The following is a 19,150-nucleotide window of genomic DNA, read 5'->3' as shown; positions in this document are numbered from 1 at the left end:
ACATGCTCTTCCTTGTCTTCTTCCTCCAGGTATCGGTACACCTTGGATGAGCTCCCTGCCATGCTGCATAAGCTGAAGGTTCGGGCCGAGTCCTTCGACACCTGGGCCAACAAAGTGCGAGTGGCCCTGGAGGTGGAGGATGGGCGGAAGCGCAGTGAGTGATGGGGGGGTCGGAGGGACTCCACAGGCAAGTTCTATTCCCTTTTCTACTGTACCCCTGACACCCTTCCTATGCCTTTACTCAATACTGCCTACTTCTTGCTGCTCTCATTCTCCCTCTAGGCCTTGAAGAACTGAGAGCACTAGAGTCTGAGGCCCGTGAGCGGAGGTTTCCTAACAGTGAGCTGCTGCAACGACTGAAGAATTGCCTGAGTGAGGCAGAAGCTTGCGTGTCCCAGGCTCTGGGGCTGGTCAGCGGCCAGGAAGCTGGGTATGGCAACATGAGGTGCTAGGGCATAGAGAGACTGCTTAGGATCCAGTGCCTAAGAGAAGTGCTACAGGGGGTGGACTCTCAATACCACTGGGTGTGTCAGCAGGAAGTTGTTAAGTACCTGAGAGTATGAGGTAGCCTGGAAGGGTAAGGAGACCAGGCAACTTGTGTATATTTTATCAGTACCTATAGGAGATTTGAGAGACAGGCTGAGGAATTTTGTGGACAGGGAGAAGTTATGGAAGAGTTGGGTTAGAACAGGATGTAGACACATAAATCTGAGCATAGCCACACATTTTTGGGTACACAGTGGGGGATGGATTGAAGAGTCCAGGTATTGGGGTGTGTAGCTAAGTGGTAGAGGACCTGTTTCTCCTGATTTCCCTTATCCTATGAACATACTTATACTTTAAAACCCTCCCTGTAATCTGGGCAGTTGGGGAAATCCTGAGGTATGAGATCAAGGTGGATATGTATGGTGAGGAAAGGTATTGGGTGTTACTTAGCACAGAGATGGAGGGAAGGGACTGGTTTTGGACCTGAAACCCCCACATGTGAAACTCCATAGTCCCCACAGGGTAGCTGGTCTACAGATGACCCTGGCTGAGCTCCGGGCCTTTCTGGACCAGATGAACAACCTGCCTTGTGCCATGCACCAGATTGGGGATGTCAAGGTGAGGAGGGGTGGACTTGGAATGCTGCTGAGGGATCAGAGGGACTGGGGAACCTGAGCAGCAGGTCACTTTGGGCTCCCTTAGCAAATTTAAGGCATTTGGGTGATGTAGGTTGCATGTGTGAGAAAATAGGCATGAGGCAAGGGTCTAGTAACTCTCTGTTAAATGTGGGATTTGAGGGGCAGGTGATGGGTTTGAGTGTAGGATGCAGAATCAAAAGAAAGTTGTTTGGAGGAGGTAGAAGAAAAGGAGGTAACGAAAGTGCTTGTTGGGCCTGGAAAATTGAACAAAGTTCATAAAGGTAAAGAATAAGCAGGACAAGAGGAGAGCAAACACCAGTGTGAGCATGATTGTTTGTACAGGGACTAAGTGTAGGGTGGCATTTCTTAGGGCAGAGGGTCTCTCACTGCTCTGAGGGCAGAGTCCTTTGCAGAGAAAAATGAAGCAGATTCCTGACCACTCTCTATTAAGAATTTCTGAGGGTGACTGGGTGTGGTGGTACTCACTTATAATCACAGTGACTAAGGCTAAGGCAGGAGGATCACAAGTTTGAGGCTATCCTTGGCAACTTAGTGAAACCCTGTCTTAAAATAAAAAGGACCAGATATTTATCTCAGTGGTAGCCCCTGCTGTACCATTAAGAAAATTTAAAAAGAATCTTTAGTGGTGGGGCCTAGGAGTGTGCATTTTAACAAATTCCCCAGGGCATCTTAAGAAGTACTCAATGTTAGGAATCACTGTCTTAGAGCTTGGAGGAGGAGAGCCTGGCATTTAGGTTCCCTTTTCCCAAAAGATTAGAGGGGAAGAAGATAGTGGGGCAAGGGTATGTACTGGTAGAACCTCTAAGTGAGCCCAGCTGAGGAGTTTGTTCTTCATTCCATATCCTGGTAGGGTATTCTGGAACAGGTGGAGGCCTACCAGGTTGAGGCCCGTGAGGCCCTGGCCTCACAGCCCTCTAGTCCAGGGCTACTGCAGTCCCTGTTGGAGAGGGGGCAGCAGCTAGGAGTGGAGGTGCCTGAGGCCCAGCAACTCCAGCGGCAAGTGGAACAGGCGCGATGGCTGGATGAGGTAAAACGCACGTTGGCCCCGTCTGCCCGAAGGGGCACCTTGGCTGTCATGAGAGGACTGTTGGTTGCTGGGGCCAATGTAGCCCCTAGCCCTGCTGTGGATAAGGCCCAGGCTGAGCTGCAGGAGTTGCTGACCATTGCTGAACGCTGGGAGGAGAAGGCCCACCTCTGCCTGGAGGCCAGGTAGGCCCGGCTCTTCCCCTCCATGCCCTTTATCCTTCAAAGTTTCATGGAGAACCTGAAGATGGTTGCTATAGGTGGTCTTGGATGTTTTACTCCTGTGTTGGTGTAGGGACTCTCCACCTAACTTGTGTTTCCTGTCTTGTTCTTTTTAAAACATAATTTATATACACAGAGAGGCAGAGATGCATAGAGGACTAGCCCTGTAGGCTTATGTGGTATACACACGAAAGCACAAGTAACAGGCAGTTGGGCATAATGTTAGTAGGAAGACAACACACATGGGGCAGTCTGATAAGACTGCAGCCATAGGTTACACACCAACAGTATGTGTAGGCACTTCCAGCAGACTGATCGACTGGTGGACAGGCAGAGGTGCAAGAGTTGTGGCAAAAGGAGATGCATGGGTGCATGCAGTCTGAAGGAAACAGGGACTGGCAGCCATCCATAGTCAGGACTCAAGCAATTAAGCCCACATGATATCAGGAATTACAAGTGCCCAAGGGGCCTATGCAGATACATCTGGTTATCAGACTGGGCTTCTGGTCCGCTATACCAGACGGAGTCCTCTTTTTTTCCTACCTTTAGGCAGAAACATCCACCAGCTACACTCGAGGCCATAATCCGTGAAGCAGAAAACATCCCAGTTCACCTGCCCAACATCCAAGCTCTCAAGGAGGCTCTTGCTAAGGCCCGGGCTTGGATTGCCGATGTGGATGAGATCCAAGTGAGGACCACTCCCCCATCCAAGGCTTTCTGTCAGCTGAGAAGAGTTTGCAAACACTGGGTTGGGTGGGCTAAAGAGAGGAAACTTGTATGGCACACTGAGGAGGCAAAATGTGCTTGGTGAACAATGTGAGAGGAAGGGTCGAGGGGCTGGCCTGAAGAAAGTTGAGGTGCTGGTTAGGATGAAGATGGTAGGGCACGGAACCAGTTAGTGTGGGAGTGGAGCAGAGTAGGTACCTGGAGGAGGGTTGAAGAGGAAAAACCACAGGCTAACAGTGAGGCTGGTGGTCCTGGGACGGGGGATAAGCCAGTCAGTGGATGCAGGTGTTTGGGAGAGAGCCGGGACAATGCCTATTTTCTGCTTCAAGACTGAGTCCAGTCCATCTTCTCAGCTCAGGACTGGGCAGAGTAAGCATCAGTAGACATTGGCAGTTTAAACTCAGCTTTCTCTCACCTCTGTCCTCAGAATGGTGATCACTACCCCTGCTTGGATGACTTGGAGGGCCTGGTGGCTGTGGGCCGGGATCTTCCTGTGGGGCTAGAGGAACTGAGACAACTGGAGCTGCAGGTACTGACAGCGCACTCCTGGAGGGAGAAGGCCTCCAAGACCTTCCTCAAGAAGAACTCTTGCTACACACTGCTGGAGGTGAGACCTTGCACCTTCACCCACAGCCTCTTCTCACCTGGCCTGGCTGTTGTGAGATGGCTCATATGAGAAAATGGGTTTTTGAAGGGCACCAGAAAGGGGAGGAGAGGAGAGGGTGTGGGAGGTAGGGAAGCCCGGTCATTCCCCCTCTGTCTGCCTGCCTCAGGTGCTCTGCCCGTGTGCAGACGCCGGCTCAGACAGCACCAAGCGCAGCCGGTGGATGGAGAAGGAGCTGGGGTTGTACAAATCTGACACAGAGCTGCTGGGGCTGTCTGCGCAGGACCTCAGGGACCCAGGCTCTGTGGTAAGGAGCTTAGACACAGATGGGTGAAGAGCCTGGCAATGATAGAGTTGTCTGAGCCGGGTGACCATGGGCAGACCGCTTGCTTCTTGAGCTTTACTTCTCCTGGTTTGGGAGTGGGGTGTTAAGGGGGCCAGAGAAGAGAGGGGGCAGGCTGCTGACCTATTCTTCCCCCCTGTCCTGGGCACGGCAGATCGTGGCCTTCAAGGAGGGGGAACAGAAGGAGAAGGAGGGTATCCTGCAGCTGCGTCGCACCAATTCAGCCAAGCCCAGTCCACTGGCATCGTCGACCACGGCCTCTTCTGCAACCTCCGTCTGCGTGTGTGGGCAAGTGCCAGCCGGGGTGGGAGCTCTGCAGTGTGACCTGTGTCAGGACTGGTTCCATGGGCGGTGTGTGTCGGTGCCCCGCCTCCTCAGCTCCCCAAGGCCCAGTCCCACCTCATCCCCGCTACTGGCCTGGTGGGAGTGGGACACCAAATTCCTATGCCCACTGTGCATGCGCTCACGGCGCCCACGCCTGGAGACCATCCTGGCACTGCTGGTAGCCCTACAGAGACTGCCTGTGCGGCTGCCTGAGGGTGAGGCCCTACAGTGCCTCACAGAGAGGGCCATCAGCTGGCAAGGCCGTGCCAGACAGGCTCTGGCCTCTGAGGACGTGACTGCTCTGTTGGGACGGCTGGCTGAGCTCCGCCAACGGCTACAGGCTGAACCCAGGCCCGAGGAGCCCCCTTCCTATCCTTCGGCCCCTGCCTCTGACTCTCTCAGAGAGGGCAGTGGCAAGGATATGCCTAAGGTGAGCTGCTTGGCCCAGCTCTTGTCCTCAAATTCCTGTCTCCTGGCCCCTACCCCGATTTAGATTCCAGCTCTGTCCCTGCTTTCCAATTTTCATACTCTTTTGGCCCAGCCTCCCTGCCCCATTCTGTATCTGTCCAGATCCATAGACTCTTCCCTACTGGTAGCCTGTGTCTGCTCCCTCCTCTTCCAGGATGTAGAAGGTCCCAGATTGGGGATAGAAGAATAAGGTCTGGTTCTTCAGTTTAGTTACTCTTACCCATTATTGTTTTCCTTGGCAGGTCCAGGGTTTATTGGAGAACGGAGATAGTATGACCAGTCCTGAGAAGGTGGCCCCAGAGGAGGGCTCAGGTAAGAGAGGTAGGTCTAGATGTGGTGTGGGTAGGCTGTTGACTAGATGTCACCAGAGTGACCCATGTAGTTCTCAGCTCTGTCATAGTAGTGGAAACGACCAAGGACAGTCTCTAACATAGCCTGTCCCCACCCCACCTCTCCTAGATCTGGAGATGCTATCCTCGCTGTTGCCACAGTTGACTGGCCCTGTGTTAGAACTGCCTGAGGCAACCCGGGCCCCACTGGAGGAGCTCATGATGGAGGGGGACCTGCTTGAGGTGACCCTGGATGAGAACCACAGCATCTGGCAGCTGCTGCAGGCTGGGCAGCCTCCAGACCTGGAGCGGATCCAAACACTTCTAGAGGTGAGGAGAGAAATCATAGGCAGGGCCAGGAGGTCAGGCCAAGCAGGCAGGGAGCCCAGGCCTGACTGCTGGCCCACAACCTATCTTTTCTGCCTGTCTGTGATCACAGCTGGAGAAGGCAGAGCGCCATGGGAGTCGGGCACGGGGCCGGGCCCTGGAGAGGCGGCGGCGGCGGAAGGTGGATCGGGGTGGGGAGGGCGATGACCCAGCCCGAGAGGAGCTAGAGCCAAAGAGGGTACGGAGCTCAGGGCCAGAGGCCGAGGAAGCCCAGGAGGAGGAGGAGCTGGAGGAGGAGACTGGGGGTGAGGTCCCCCCTGCATCCCTCCCCAACACTGGCAGCCCCAGCACCCAGGAGAACCAGAATGGCTTGGAACCGGCGCTAGGGGCCACTTCAGGCCCCTCGTCCCCTTTCTCTACTCTGACTTCCCGGCTGCATATGCCCTGCCCACAGCAGCCTCCTCAGCAACAGTTGTGACAGTGGCTGAGCCTAGCACAGACCCCAACAGAGATCCCCCACCTTGGCCTCAAGGATCCTCTTTCTGACCATCAAGCCTGCTTCTTGGGAGGTGGGCAGGGAGGGGGGGAAGGCCAACCCCCTCCCCACCCACCCCTGAGTCCCTTGATTTTTATATTCTGACTCCAAGGTATTGTTCAGACCTCAGCTCCTGGGGGCCGGCCCCTGGAGTCCCCCCGTCCCTGGTAACCTCTAACCAGCATTCCCAGACTCCTGAGGCAGATAGACAGATGGGCAGGTGGGCAGAGGGACAACTGGGGCTGAGCCAGCACCATTCCAGAGACAAGGCCAGTGCATATGCAAACTGGGGGATCTCCTCTCTCTTCTCTTCCCCAGTTCTGGCCCTGGCCAGGCCATGCTACACTAACCTCCCCTTCCCCCTCTCACTCTTGCCTCTCCCCACTCCCCTTCCTCCCTCTCCCATCCTTCCTCTCCCTGACTGTTCTACCCAGGAGGAGGAAGCTTCACATAGCTGTGCTCAGTTTCTTATTTTAAAGGAATTTGGTTGGGGGGCTGAACAGGGCATCCTTTGGTCTGAAGAAAGCTTTTGGTGCTTGTCCTCACACCCACCTCAACCCTCCCACCCCATCTTCCCCTGTCTCCTTTCCTCCTCCTCCTGGGTTCATGTTGTAATAAAGAAGATTGTTGGTGTGTAATTAATTTGTTCAAAAGGAAAAAAAAAAGCAAAACAAGAAACTTGGTTCCAACTGAAGCCTATTTTAATTTTATTTTATTATAATTTTCCTCTTGTTAGAAATAAAACCCTTAGCAACGTTTTTTGGAAACATGTTTCTGAAGTGCATTTCTCTTCGAAGGGGAGAATGGTGCCTCCCTCGCCTGTCAGCGGAGCAGCTGTAGTGCTAGCAGGATTCTGGGGCTGAGGACAGGGAGCCCAGGGTTCAGAATCTTAGTCCCACCAGCTTCTCTTTAACCTGGGCAAGACATTCCAATCAGGTGGGCTCTGGCCCTGCCCACCTAACCTCCAGCACAATAGCCTCCACCAGCTTTGTGCCCTCATCTAAGCCTCTAGTTCCCAGAGGAATTTTTTTTTTCATGGCTTTATTGAGGTACAGTCTTCACGCTTAAAATTCACCTGTTCGAAATATGTGATTTGTTCTGTCAGACAGTTGTTTCTACAGTATGGATCTGACCGTATCACTACTGCTTAAAACTTTGTGATGCTTCATTCCCCTTAAGATAAAGATTATATTTAATGTCATTCTTTCTAGAATGCTTTCCTGTTTAACCTATATGCCGTATTCAGGGACTCATCCCTGATGTTTCTCCACTGGTTCTTTCTGCCCCTGATCAATGGGGACTAAAGCTCAAATGTGTGGTTGGCTATTTGCAATTCCTGAGTTTACTTTTTTAATTTGCTTTATTGAGATAAAATTCACATACCATATAGTTTACCCACTTAAAGTGTACAATTCAGTGGCTTTTAGTATATTCACAGAGTTGTGCAACCATCACTGCGAAAAAGTCTAGAATGTTTTTATCACCCCCAAAAGAAACTCCACACTCCTTAGGTGTCCTTCCCATCCCCCCGTTTGCTCATTTTTGACATTTTATATAAATGAAATTATGCAATATGTGATCCTTTGTGTTTGGCTTCTTTCACTTGGCATAATCATTTCAAGCCCATTAATGGTCCTACAATAGTTGGGTGGATTTTTCCCTTCTGAGACTTGAAATCTTTTAAGATGAGGGTGCTGGGCTAGATCAGGGACCACCCCTGGAGATTACTGACACGTTTTTGTGAGTGTCTGCATGTGTTTTTCAGGTAAACAGACTAACCAACTTGCATCAGATTCATAAAAGGATCCTTGACCCTCCAGAGGCTAAGAACCATTCCTTGTGGTCCTGAGTGTTCTGTGCTCAGGACATAAGGACAAAGAGGAGGAATCAAGAGCATAGAAACTGCTAAGTCAACCAGCTTCTCTTCATGCTTGGTTCTTAGAGGGCTTTCCCTCCTTTCAAGGGGCTGCACAGAGGTATTAGAAGCTAAAGGCCAGGTCCTGATCCCTAGCCCAGGAATACAGCACATTGCCACTCTATTTTGTCCTTTTTCATCCGTGTGTTTGGAGAGTTCCATTTGCTCTATTTCTCTCCCTACCCAGGATTTCCAGGTGATAGGAACCTGGTGATGAATTACAAAGCACGCCCTCTTGTGGCAGCTATGAGTGGTGAGAGGGCTTGTCTCAGCCCTCTGTCGTCCAGTTTGGGTTGGGGCCCTGGACTATACAATGAAAGGCAAGGGCCAATGAACTACCCTATCCTGGGCCCAGTTTTATTCCAGGTTCCAGTCCAGGGAAAAAGCTGGCTTTTTATCTGCCCACCTGTCTAAAATTGATCATGAAGAAAAGAGGGTAATGACAGACAAGAAAGACCTGGGACAGGGACAGAAAGGGGCTCAATCTTGGCAATCAATCACCACTCCAAGGCAGCTAACCACTGGAAGAAGTGGCCAGACAGGAAAGGAAGAGATGATGCAGCAAGACCCAGGCTAGAGAACTGCTTGCCTGAGGTGAGGGTCTTTCAGTTTATGGGCCCATCCCTCACTGATTGGCAGACACCCTTTCTCACCTTGGCACCGCCCTGCCCCATCCCTCTTTTACTTTATGCCCCCTTTCCAGTGGACATGTATCCCTTGAACTCTACAGAAAAGGCTGTAGCCATTCTGCAAGACCAAGGTTAATTCTAACCTCTACTAGAGAACTTACTTTGGTTCCACATCTGTCCCTTTCCCAGGCAGTCCCCTAGAAAGGGAGGGGTAACTGATGCAGGAGCCTTAGATCTGAGTGGGGGATGGGAGAATGAAACCAGGGCATTAGTATTGTCTCACTTCAAAGTTATTTTCTACTTTATAGAGACACCCTGCTCTGTATCCCAGATACTACTTTGCCCCTCAGTATGTCTCCTGAGTCTGCAGGTGACAAGGGGATAGGAAGACACATTAGTAAGGACTATCCCATTTCTCAGGCTCAACTGACCCCCCCCCCCCCCCCGCCGCCATTAGTGCCTCCACTGTGCCTTAAATGGTGTCTGAAACACTAGGATTAATGGGTTTCCTCCTACCCTCTGTTCCCCATACTGGGAGTTCCTGAAGGGAAGGTGAGGCACAGGCTTGAGTCCTCCCCACTTTTAGGCTAGGAACCCTGCAAAGTTGGCTCAGAAGAAGGCAGACAGAAGCAGCAGTTGGAGTCCCATACCGTGCATGTGAACCTTTTTGCATTGCAAAAAGTTCCAGATGGCAATCTATAGTGGTAGTAATTGGGTTTGAGGTCCATGGTCAATGGGGCAGGCATTAGGCATGCTTCCAAGAAGACCTGAAATTGTGAGAGAAAAGAGATACCAAGCCAGAGAAATGGGTTCCCTCCCCTAGAACACTCATATTCTAGCAAAGGGAAACAGCCCCTTGTGAACCCCCTCCTGGGTGCCAAGTTCCACATGAGATATTTCAGAGTCCTTGATAGACACACAGGAAACAGACCTCTAGAACAGGTCAGGCCCAGGTATTATCAACTTGATAGGGCTGGGATGTTCACTGTTTCTGTGAATCTAAGCTCTGCCTGTCAGAAGGGTTCCAAAGTAAGTGGTCTGCCACCAGGAAGTAGTTCATAGTGGGAACCCAGCATTGATCTCTGCTGTTGGTAGGCTGGGAACTCAGCAGTGCTATACATACTGGCCTTGGTAGGTAGAAGCCTTTGTTGCTGAGGTTCTGCATAAGCTCCATGCCTGTCTGTATTATGTACTGCTGTGTCACAAATTACCTCAAAACCATAGTGGCTTAAAACAGCATTTATCTCATAGTTCCTGTGGGATAGAAATGTAGGTACATCTTAGTTGAGTTTCTATTTCAGGGCCGCTCACAGCCTGCAATCAAAGTGTCAGCCAGGGCTGTAGTCATCTCAAGGCTCCACTGTAGAAGGATCTGTTTCCAAACTCCCTCACAGGGTTATTGGCAAGATTCAGTATTTTTTGCTGGCTCTTGGCCAGATACCACTCTCAATTCCTTGCTATGTGGATCTTTTCATAGGGCAACTTGTTTTGTCAGAGCAATCAAGTGAGATGAGAGAGAGATAATGTGTGCCCACGTGCAAGACAGAAGTCATTCTTTATAACCTATCACTTTTGCAGTAGTCTATTCATTAGAAGTAAGTCACTAGGTCCAGACCACACTGAGTGGGAGGGATTTACACAACAGTGTAGGTGCCAACAGTGAAGGTGAGGAACATTGGGGGCCATTTTGGAGACTGATTACCATTGGTCCCCAATGATTCATATTCCTTCCACATACAAAATACATTCATCCCTTCCCAAGTTCTCTAAAAATCTCATCCCATTACAGCATGACCTCAAAGTTCAGAATATCTTAATCAGGTCCAGGTGTGACTGAGGTGCCTTGGGTGTATTCCTTAAGTATGGTTCTTTAAATACTATTTTTCTCTATGTATAGATCTGTGAAACTTAAGAGGCAAGTTATCTGTTCCCAAGACACCCAACACACAATGGTGGAACAGGCATAGGATAACTGCTACAGATATTCCTGTTAAAAAGGTGGGGGAAATGGAAGATGCAAGGGAGTTACTGGTCTATAATAATTCTGAAATCTAACTGGGCAAACAGAAGTTCCTTGATTAGATTTCAAGGTCTGGGAATAATTCTCAATGGCTCTTTGCCCTGCCTTCTGGGCTCTTGCTTCCATCATCTGTGCCTTCTTTCCTTCCTTCCTTTTTCATTAAGAGTAGCACATGTTTGCAGCTAAGCAGTTCGCTCAATCTGCTTACCGCCAGTAGAATTTCAGAGGTCCATTGACTTCTTTTTGTCTTGTATTGTCTCTGTAATCATATGCTTGGTATTTCTCTTCTGTTGGTGAGTTGGGCAGTCACCAGTGGCTATAGCCAGACTGGCATTGGTGGAAGTCCATATTGTGGAGCCCATGTCCACCATCATGGCCATTTTGTTCTGGAGTCTGTTGGGCAAGGAAAAGGATGACAGGATAGAGGTTGGCTCATATTCACAGAACAGGTTATCTTGTCTGAGATCCTCCTCCATAGTGGATTCTTTCTGGTCCTCATTTATGTGGGACAAAAATTTAACTTTCACACTGTATGTCCATTCTATGGAGGACATGGCCTTCCTGAAACTTCCTTATTAACAATATTTCAACTCTATCCTTTTAAAGTCCTTGATCAGGGAGCCAGGTCATTGGTAACTACTCATCAATGAGTTGTCAGCTATCTACATTTTTGACCATTTATGTGACCAGATAGTTTTTCTACTGGAAGAATTTCCCTTCTTACTATCCTTCAAGATCAATCTTAAGTGGGGTTGTAATCCTGCAACTAGCCACTTCTGGCAGATACCAGCATATTGTATAGAACCATTTGGTTTTAAGCCAAGATTAAATATTGTATCCCTTAGTCATTTGGTCACAGGCAACTCCCATGAGGCCTAGGTGTAGGTGAGAAAGAGATGGCAGTACAGCAGGTGGGGGAGTAAGATTACCTGTTCAGGCAGCTTACTTGTGTTTCCAAGACCTGCTGTATAGACCTATTCTATTTGATAGTGGAATGCTGTTGCACAAAGATAACTTCATGGACCTGATGAGACAGTTCCAGAGATCAACATAGGCAGATCAACACCAAACACAGGTCAGCTGGTGTCCTGTGCTCAGGTGTTCACTCACAAAATTGATCCACTTTTTCATTTTTATTTCTCACTGCTTCTGGGATTCCTATATCATGATGTTGCCAATTCCAATTTTATCCTCCATTTCTTTAGTCTTTAAATAAAAAGTATGTTGTATCTCCTTAGTCTTTCCTGTTGATTTCCAGAAAAGGCCCTCAATCTGATCTTCCTCTCAATAATTTGTTCTTTTGCTATAACCTTCTATCTTTATGCCATCTGTACTGTGTGTCTCAATAATGTATCCAGGAACTGGAGAAATCACCTTAGGATTTCTCCTGGGCACCATTTGAGGACTCAGGATGAAACTTCATGTATAACCTGATCCTAGTCTAACTAGTTGACCATAGTGAGTGGCTGGGTCACCAGGGATTAACATCAATACAGCATATCCAGTGTATTTTAAGATGTCTGGATATTTCCCTGACCCCAGCACGAAATTATCCTGGCTGTAGGTCCCTGTGGGGAAAGCAGGAAGGGAGATTTTACCATATACACTTGTGAAAGTGTAGCAAGGTCATTCTTCAAATGGACCCTCCCTTTCATTCAAGGGGCTTTATTTAGTCTGTGGACTGGGGGAAAGGCTGGGACTGTACATTTTGGCAACTATATCATATGCCACACCAGAAAAATTTGGGGGGGGTTATATAATAAGTAGGACTGTCCATCTATTTGGTCCCAATAAAACCATGCTTAATTAGCCACTATTACAGATTCCCACAGGTCAAACCATTCTGATTACTGCTATGGTTCTGCTGTTCACTATAGGAACCAAACCCAACTTCTCTCCGAAGGTGATCCTATCATCCCCACTGAAATCTTCAAAATATGGTCACCATTGTACTATTGTCACCTCCATCCCAGCCAGCCAGAAGAGGAAAAGACCAGGTAGAATGTTTTTAGAAGCTAAGCCTGGATGTAGTGCATGTTACATCTGCTCACATTCTGTTAGCTAGAACTCAGACAATGGCATACCCAATTTCAGGGACACTGGAAAACATAATCTGGATTTGTCCCTAGAAAGAAGAGGAAGAAGACTTAATGATCACCTAACCAATTTTTTGCCATATGTCATACTGTACTTTTCAAAGCCCTTCTAGAAGGAATAGTAACAGAGGATGAAATGAATGGGTTAGCATGATTAGTCAATTACAACATTCTTGTTGCCCTAAACAATTTGGATTCTTCTATTTACATTGTACCACAGATTTTCTGGCATCTTAACTTCATTTAACACAGATTATTGTTGAGACCACATTTTAGTCAAACAATACAACAACCCAGAAATACTCATAGTTGCTTCAGCCTACAAAGTACATCTAGGATTGCTAATGACTGTACCTCTATTGAAAAGTCTGACCTCACCAAAATCAGATAAAAATAGCACAAAAAAAGAAAATTACAGAACAATATCCTTGGTGAATATAGATGTGAAATTCTCAACAGATTACTAGCACGACAAATCCAGCAGCAGATTGAAAGTATTATATGTCAGGATCAAGTGGGATTTACTGTAGGAATGCAAGAGTGATTCAACATGAAATCTATCAAGGTAATACATCACAATAGAACAAAGAGAAAAAAACACATGATCATCTCATTTCATACAGAAAAGGCATTTCAAATGCAGAAAAGGCATAGAGCTAATAAATTTAGGACAAATTGCAGGATACAAGAGGAACACATAGAAATTAGTTCTATTTTTATATTCTAGCAATGAATGATTAAAAATGAAATTAAAAAACAATTCCACTTACAATAACACCCACAAAAATAAAATACCTAGGAATAAATATGACCATGGAAGAGAAAGACTTACACATTAAAAACTATAAAAAATTGCCGAAAGAAAATAAAGATCTAAAGAAGTGGAAAGATTCCATGTCTATGAATTGGAAGATTTATCATTGTTAATGTTAATACTAGCCAAGGTGTTCTATAAATTCAATGCAGTCCTCTATGAAAGTTTGAACAGGATTTTTGCAGAAACTGGAAAGCCAACCCACAAATTAATATGAAATTGCAAGGGACCAATAATAGCCAAAACAATATTGAAAAAGAATATCAAATGGCCAATTGATTTTTGTGTGTGATACTAGAAATTGAACCCAGGGCTTCACATAAACTGGGTAAGCCCTCTACCATGGAGTTAACCCTCCAGGTGGATAACTGATTTTTGACAAGGGTGACAAGTCCAGTAGGGGAGAAAACAGTCTTCAACTGATAGTGCTTGAACAACTTAATTTCCACATGCAGAACAACGAACTTGGACCCTCTACCTCACACCATATACCATTAACCCAAAATGAATCAGCGCCTTATGTTTAAGAGTTAAAATAACACTCTTTAGAAGAAAATAGGAATTGTTCCTTATGACCTTGGATGTGGCAATGGAGTTTTAGATATGATACCAAAAGCATGAGCAAAACAATAAAATAGATAAATTGGATTTCATTGATATTAAATTTTTTGTGCATAATAGGATTTTATCAAAAAAGAGGACAATTTTCAGAATATGTAAAGAGTTCGTACAACTTAGCGAAAAGAGAAACAACCCAGTTTTAAAAATGGGCAAAGGTCTTGAATAAATATTTCCCCAAAGAAGATATAAAAATAGGGGCTGGGGATGCAGCTCAGCGGTGGAGTGCTTGCTGAGCATGTGTGACGTGCTGGGTTCAATCCTCAGTACCACATAAAAATAAATAAATAAAACCAAAGTATTGTGTCCAACTGCAGCTAAAAAAATATTTTTAAAAAAGAAGATATAAAAATAGCCAAGAAGCACAGGAAAAGATGTGTAATGTCTTTTATTAGGGAAATGCAAATCAAAGCCACAATGAAAAACCACTTCATGTCCACTAGAGTAGCAATAATAATAAATTTTAAACCCAGAAAATAGGAAGTTGGAGAGGATATGGAGAAATTGTAACCCTAGTATATTGTTGGTAGTAATGTAAAATGGGCCCTCTCTGTAAAACAGTTTGGCAGTTCCTCAAAAAGCTACCAGAATTGCCATATCACCTAGCAATTCCACTCTTAGGTTTACACTTAAAAACTTTAAAAAGGAACTCAAACATATAATTGAATACTAATTTTCACTGAAACATTATTCACGATAATCAAGAGGAAAAAACAACACAAGTGTCTGTCCATCAACATAAGAATGTATAAACAAAATGTGGTATGTACAAATAGTAGAATATTATTCAGCCATAAAAAGAATGAAGTTTGGACACATGCTACAATATGAAAGTACTTTGGAAAAATTCTAACTGAAATAATCTAGACGCAAAGGGCAAAGATTGTATGATTCCACTTTAGTGAGATTATCTGGGCTTGGCAAATTCAGAGACAGAAAGTAGTTAAAAGGTTACTGGGGGCTAGTAATATGAGAGAATGGTTGTGCAGAATTTCTTTTGGGGGTGATGAAAAGTTTTGGAACTAGATAGTAGTGATGACTGCACAACATTGTGAACGTGATTAATGTCACCTAATTGTACACTCAAAAATGGTTAAAATGACAAATTTTTTTTAAATAATGAAGAATTACTTTAATATTTATTTTTTAGTTGTAACTGGATACAATATTATATTTATTTTTTTATTTTTTTTAAAGAGAGAGAGAGAGGAGAGAGAGAGAATTTCAATATTTATTTTTCAGTTATTGGCGGACACAACATCTTTGTTTGTATGTGGTGCTGAGGATCGAACCCGGGCCACACGCACACCAGGCGAGCGCGCTACAGCTTGAGCCACATCCCCAGCCCCGATATTTATTTTTATGTGGTGCTGAGGATCGAACCCAGGGCCTCACACGTACTAGACGAGCAATCTACCGCTGAGCCACAATCCCAGCCCCAAATTTTTTGATTTTATATATATATATATCCATCCACAACAAAAAACGTTTAGCTCAATGTAAAGTTACATTTCTTTCTCCTGATCTATCATCCTTAGAGTCAATTCCCACACGTTACTGAGATTCCTGCCAGTATAAATTAGCTAAATCTCCTTAGGTTTGTGTATGCATGTGTGCTTGAACACTTTCTAATAGGTGTCTACTTGTTCTCCAACGTGTGGATATCTGAATTCTGTAATGGGTCTAAAGGCAGCAAGGAGTGATATTGATAGCTCTTTGAGAAAGATTAGCCAGATTGTTTTTTTTCTTTTGCGGGGGAGGTATTAGGGGATAAACCCAGGAGCTTTTTACCTCTGCACTACCTCCCCGTACCTTTTAAATTTTTTGAGATGGGATTGTTCTAAGTTGTTTAGGGCCTTGCTAAGTTACTGAGACTGGTCTTAGATTTGCAATCCTCCTGCCTCAGCCTCCTGAGTCACTGGGATTAATTAGCCAGATTTTGAAAGGGCCCCTAAGTCATGCAAGACCAGCCCCATTAGACTGGGGAGGAAGAACAGCCTCTGGTGCCAAGGGACGCTCAGTGAAGGTTGGGGTTTAGGGCACTCAGATTTGTCCAAATCAACTCTGATATTTATATTCCAATTCTTTTTTTTAAAAATATTTATTTTTTAGTTGTAGTTGGACACAATACCTTTGTTTATTTATCTATTTTATGTGGTGCTGAGGATAGAACCCTGGGCATCGCACACGCTAGGCAAGCTGAGCCACAACCCCAGCCCCTCTATTCCAATTCTTAAGGTCCCACTGTTTCCCTAATTAGTAGCCTTGTTTTCACATAAGAGACCTGGAGGTCCTGTGAATTCAATCTGCATTGGAAGTTAGCAACCTACAGGATTTAGCTTATGTCTGATTTCAGTCTGCATCAGTCCTGGGCTTAGAAGAGATAAACAGATTTCTTTTTTAACCATAAACTTTATTTTTAGAGTTGTTTTAGGTTCACAGTAAAATGGAGTGCAAAGTACAGAGAATTTCCATATACCCCCTGCTCCCACATGTGTACAGCCTCCCGCACTATCTAAATCTCACAACAGAGTAGTGCATTTGTTACTGTTCATGTTCATAAACTCATATTGTCGTATCATCAATCAAGTCAATAGTTTATATTAGGGCTCAATCTTGGTGTTGTACATTTTATGGTTTTTGACAAATATATAATGACATGTGTCTACCACTACAGTATCATACAGAGTAGTTTCGCCGCCCTAAAATGTCTGTGCTTCACCTATTCATGTGTCTCTTTCTTCTAACCCCTGGCAACACTGATCTTTTTACTGTCTCTGAAGTTTTGTGTTTTCCAAAATGACATTATTCAGGAATCAGAGTATGTAACATTTTCAGATTTTCTTCTTTCACTTAGTAATACTCATTTAAGTTTCCTCCATGTCACTTTATGACTTAATAGCTCATTTCTCTCCTCCTTCCCTCCATCCCTCCCTTCCTCCCTTCCTTTCTTCCTTACCTTTCTTTTCTTCAAACTGGGAATTGAACCAAGGCCTCAGGCATAGGAAAGCACTCTGTCACTGGACAGCTCACTTCTTTCTCCTTCTTCTCAGTGCTGGGGATTGAACTAAGGGGCACTTTACTAACTACTGAGCTACACCCGTAGCACTTTTTAACTTTTATTATGAGACAGGGTCTTGCTAAAGTTGCCCAGCCTTCCCTGGAACTTGTGATATTTCTGTCTCAGTTTCCAAAGTGGTGGAGATTACAGGCATGCACCACTGCACCTGCTCATTTCTTTTTAGCACTGAATAATATTCCATTGTCTGGATGTACCACAAATTTCTCCATTCACCTACTGAAGGACATCTTGGTTGCTTCAAAGTTTTGACAATTATGAATAAAGATGCTGAAAACATTTGTATGCCGGTTTGTGTGGATATAAGTTTTCAACCCACTGGGAAAAAAAAATATCCAGGAATGTGAGTATTGGACTATATGGTAAGAGAATGTTTAGTTTTGTAAGAAACCGTCAAACTGTCTTCCAAAGTGGCTGTACCATTTTGCATTTCCACCAGCAATGGCTGAGAGTTACTGTTGCTCCCAATACTCATCAGCATTTGGTGTTATAAGTATTCTGGATTTCAGCTATTCTAACAGGTATGTAATAGTATCTCATTGTTGCTTAATTTGCATTTCCCTGCTCAGTGAAGGTTGGGGTTTAGGGCACTCAGATCTGTCCAAATCAACTCTGATATTTATATTCCAATTCTTTTTTTAAAAAAATATTTATTTTTTTAGTTGTAGTTGGACATAATACCTTTGTTTTATTTATCTATTTTGTGAAGCATCTTTTTCATGTGCTTCTTTACAATTTGTACATCCTTTTTTTGGTGAAGTATCTGTTTAGGTCTTTTACCTATTTCTTAATCGGGTTGTTTTCTTTTCCAAAATTAAATTTATTTTTTAACTGATACAGGAGAACATAAAATTGTTCAAAGGCTGAAAATGTAGCTCATTAGTAGAGTATTTGCCTAGTTTGTACAAAGCCCTAGTTTGGTCCCCAGTACTGCAAAAAGAAACTATACATAATGATGGGGTAACATGGGATGTTTTGGTACATGTATATACTGTATAATGTTTAAATCAGGTTAAATTTATCTATCTCCTCAGTTATTATTTCTTTATGGTGAAAACTTTCAAAATCCTTCTAGCTTTTGGAAATGTACTGTACATTATTTTTATCCATAGTCCCCCTATTGTGCAATAGCACATTAGAACTTCTCTTATGTAACTAACTCAGAAACCCATCTGTCATCTTCTCTGTATATCCCTGCTATTTTCCCCTGCCTCTGGCAACTACCTTTCTACTCTCAATTTCAATGAGATCAAGTTTTTAGATTCTACATATGAGTAAGATCATGCAGTACTTGTCTTTCCATGCCTGGCCAATTTCCTTTAACATAATTATCTCCAGTTCTACCTGTGTTGTTGCAAATGACTAGATTTTGTTCCTTTTTATGGTCATATAGTATTCCACTATGTATCTGTACCATATTTTCTTTATCCATTCATCAGTTGATGGCCATTTAAGTTGTTTGCAGTTCTTGGCTACAGTGAATAATGTTGCAATAAATATGGGGTTTCAGATGCCTCTTTGACATACTTATTTCATCTCTTTGGGATATAAATTCAGGAGTGGGAGTGTTGTTTGTTTGTTTTTTATTGTTGAGTGTGAAGAATTATTTGTATATTTTGGATACAAGTTCTTTATCAAATATGACCTGTAAATATTTCCTCCCAGTCTGTAGCTTGTTTTCTATTCTTTTGACAGTGTCCTTTGTAAAATATGTCATTAAAAATGTCATTAAAAGATCTAATGAAGTCCATCTTATCAATTCTTTCATGGATCATGCCTTTGTTGTTATATCTAAAGTGTTATCACCATACCCAAAGATCACCTAAATTTTCTGCTATTATTTTCTAGGAGCTTTTTTTTAGTTTTGTGGTTTACATTTAGGCCTATGGTTCATTTGGAGCTAATTTTTGTAAGGGTTTAAAGGAGATTTCTT

The 19,150-nt window shown here is 44.7% G+C and overlaps 2 protein-coding genes across 14 annotated transcripts in view; both read left to right on the top strand.

Moving 5' to 3' along the window:
- The window catches only part of KDM5C (lysine demethylase 5C), a 45,664-nt gene extending 26,753 nt beyond the window's left edge, over positions 1-18,911 (top strand). For 6 of the 13 annotated variants that reach the window (XM_081277532.1, XM_081277529.1, XM_081277526.1 and 3 more), the window contains 11 exons: positions 30-154; positions 283-430; positions 999-1,104; positions 1,996-2,354; positions 2,940-3,078; positions 3,544-3,723; positions 3,890-4,027; positions 4,218-4,817; positions 5,098-5,176; positions 5,315-5,514; positions 5,624-6,193. In XM_081277532.1, the coding sequence (XP_081133658.1) occupies positions 30-154; positions 283-430; positions 999-1,104; positions 1,996-2,354; positions 2,940-3,078; positions 3,544-3,723; positions 3,890-4,027; positions 4,218-4,817; positions 5,098-5,176; positions 5,315-5,514; positions 5,624-5,989 (2,440 nt within the window). In that variant the 3' untranslated portion in view covers positions 5,990-6,193. Of the gene's footprint in view, positions 1-29; positions 155-282; positions 431-998; positions 1,105-1,995; positions 2,355-2,939; positions 3,079-3,543; positions 3,724-3,889; positions 4,028-4,217; positions 4,818-5,097; positions 5,177-5,314; positions 5,515-5,623; positions 6,194-12,487; positions 14,198-17,383 lie in introns of those variants that run through there. The other 7 variants (XM_081277522.1, XM_081277533.1, XM_081277531.1 and 4 more) reach the window with 3 other exon arrangements.
- On the top strand, positions 6,058-7,625 carry LOC308639317 (uncharacterized protein; the record flags this gene model as incomplete). Its single annotated transcript, XM_081277536.1, has 1 exon — positions 6,058-7,625. A coding segment is annotated over one exon (627 nt), but the record flags the coding sequence as incomplete, so codon positions are not given.
- Positions 18,912-19,150: the final 239 nt, after the last annotated feature.

Source organism: Spermophilus citellus (assembly GCF_964194105.1).
Source record: "Spermophilus citellus genome assembly, chromosome: X".
NCBI lineage: Eukaryota > Metazoa > Chordata > Mammalia > Rodentia > Sciuridae > Spermophilus > Spermophilus citellus.
Note: the sequence above shows the minus strand (reverse complement) of the source record. Positions and strands in the feature narration are given on the sequence as shown.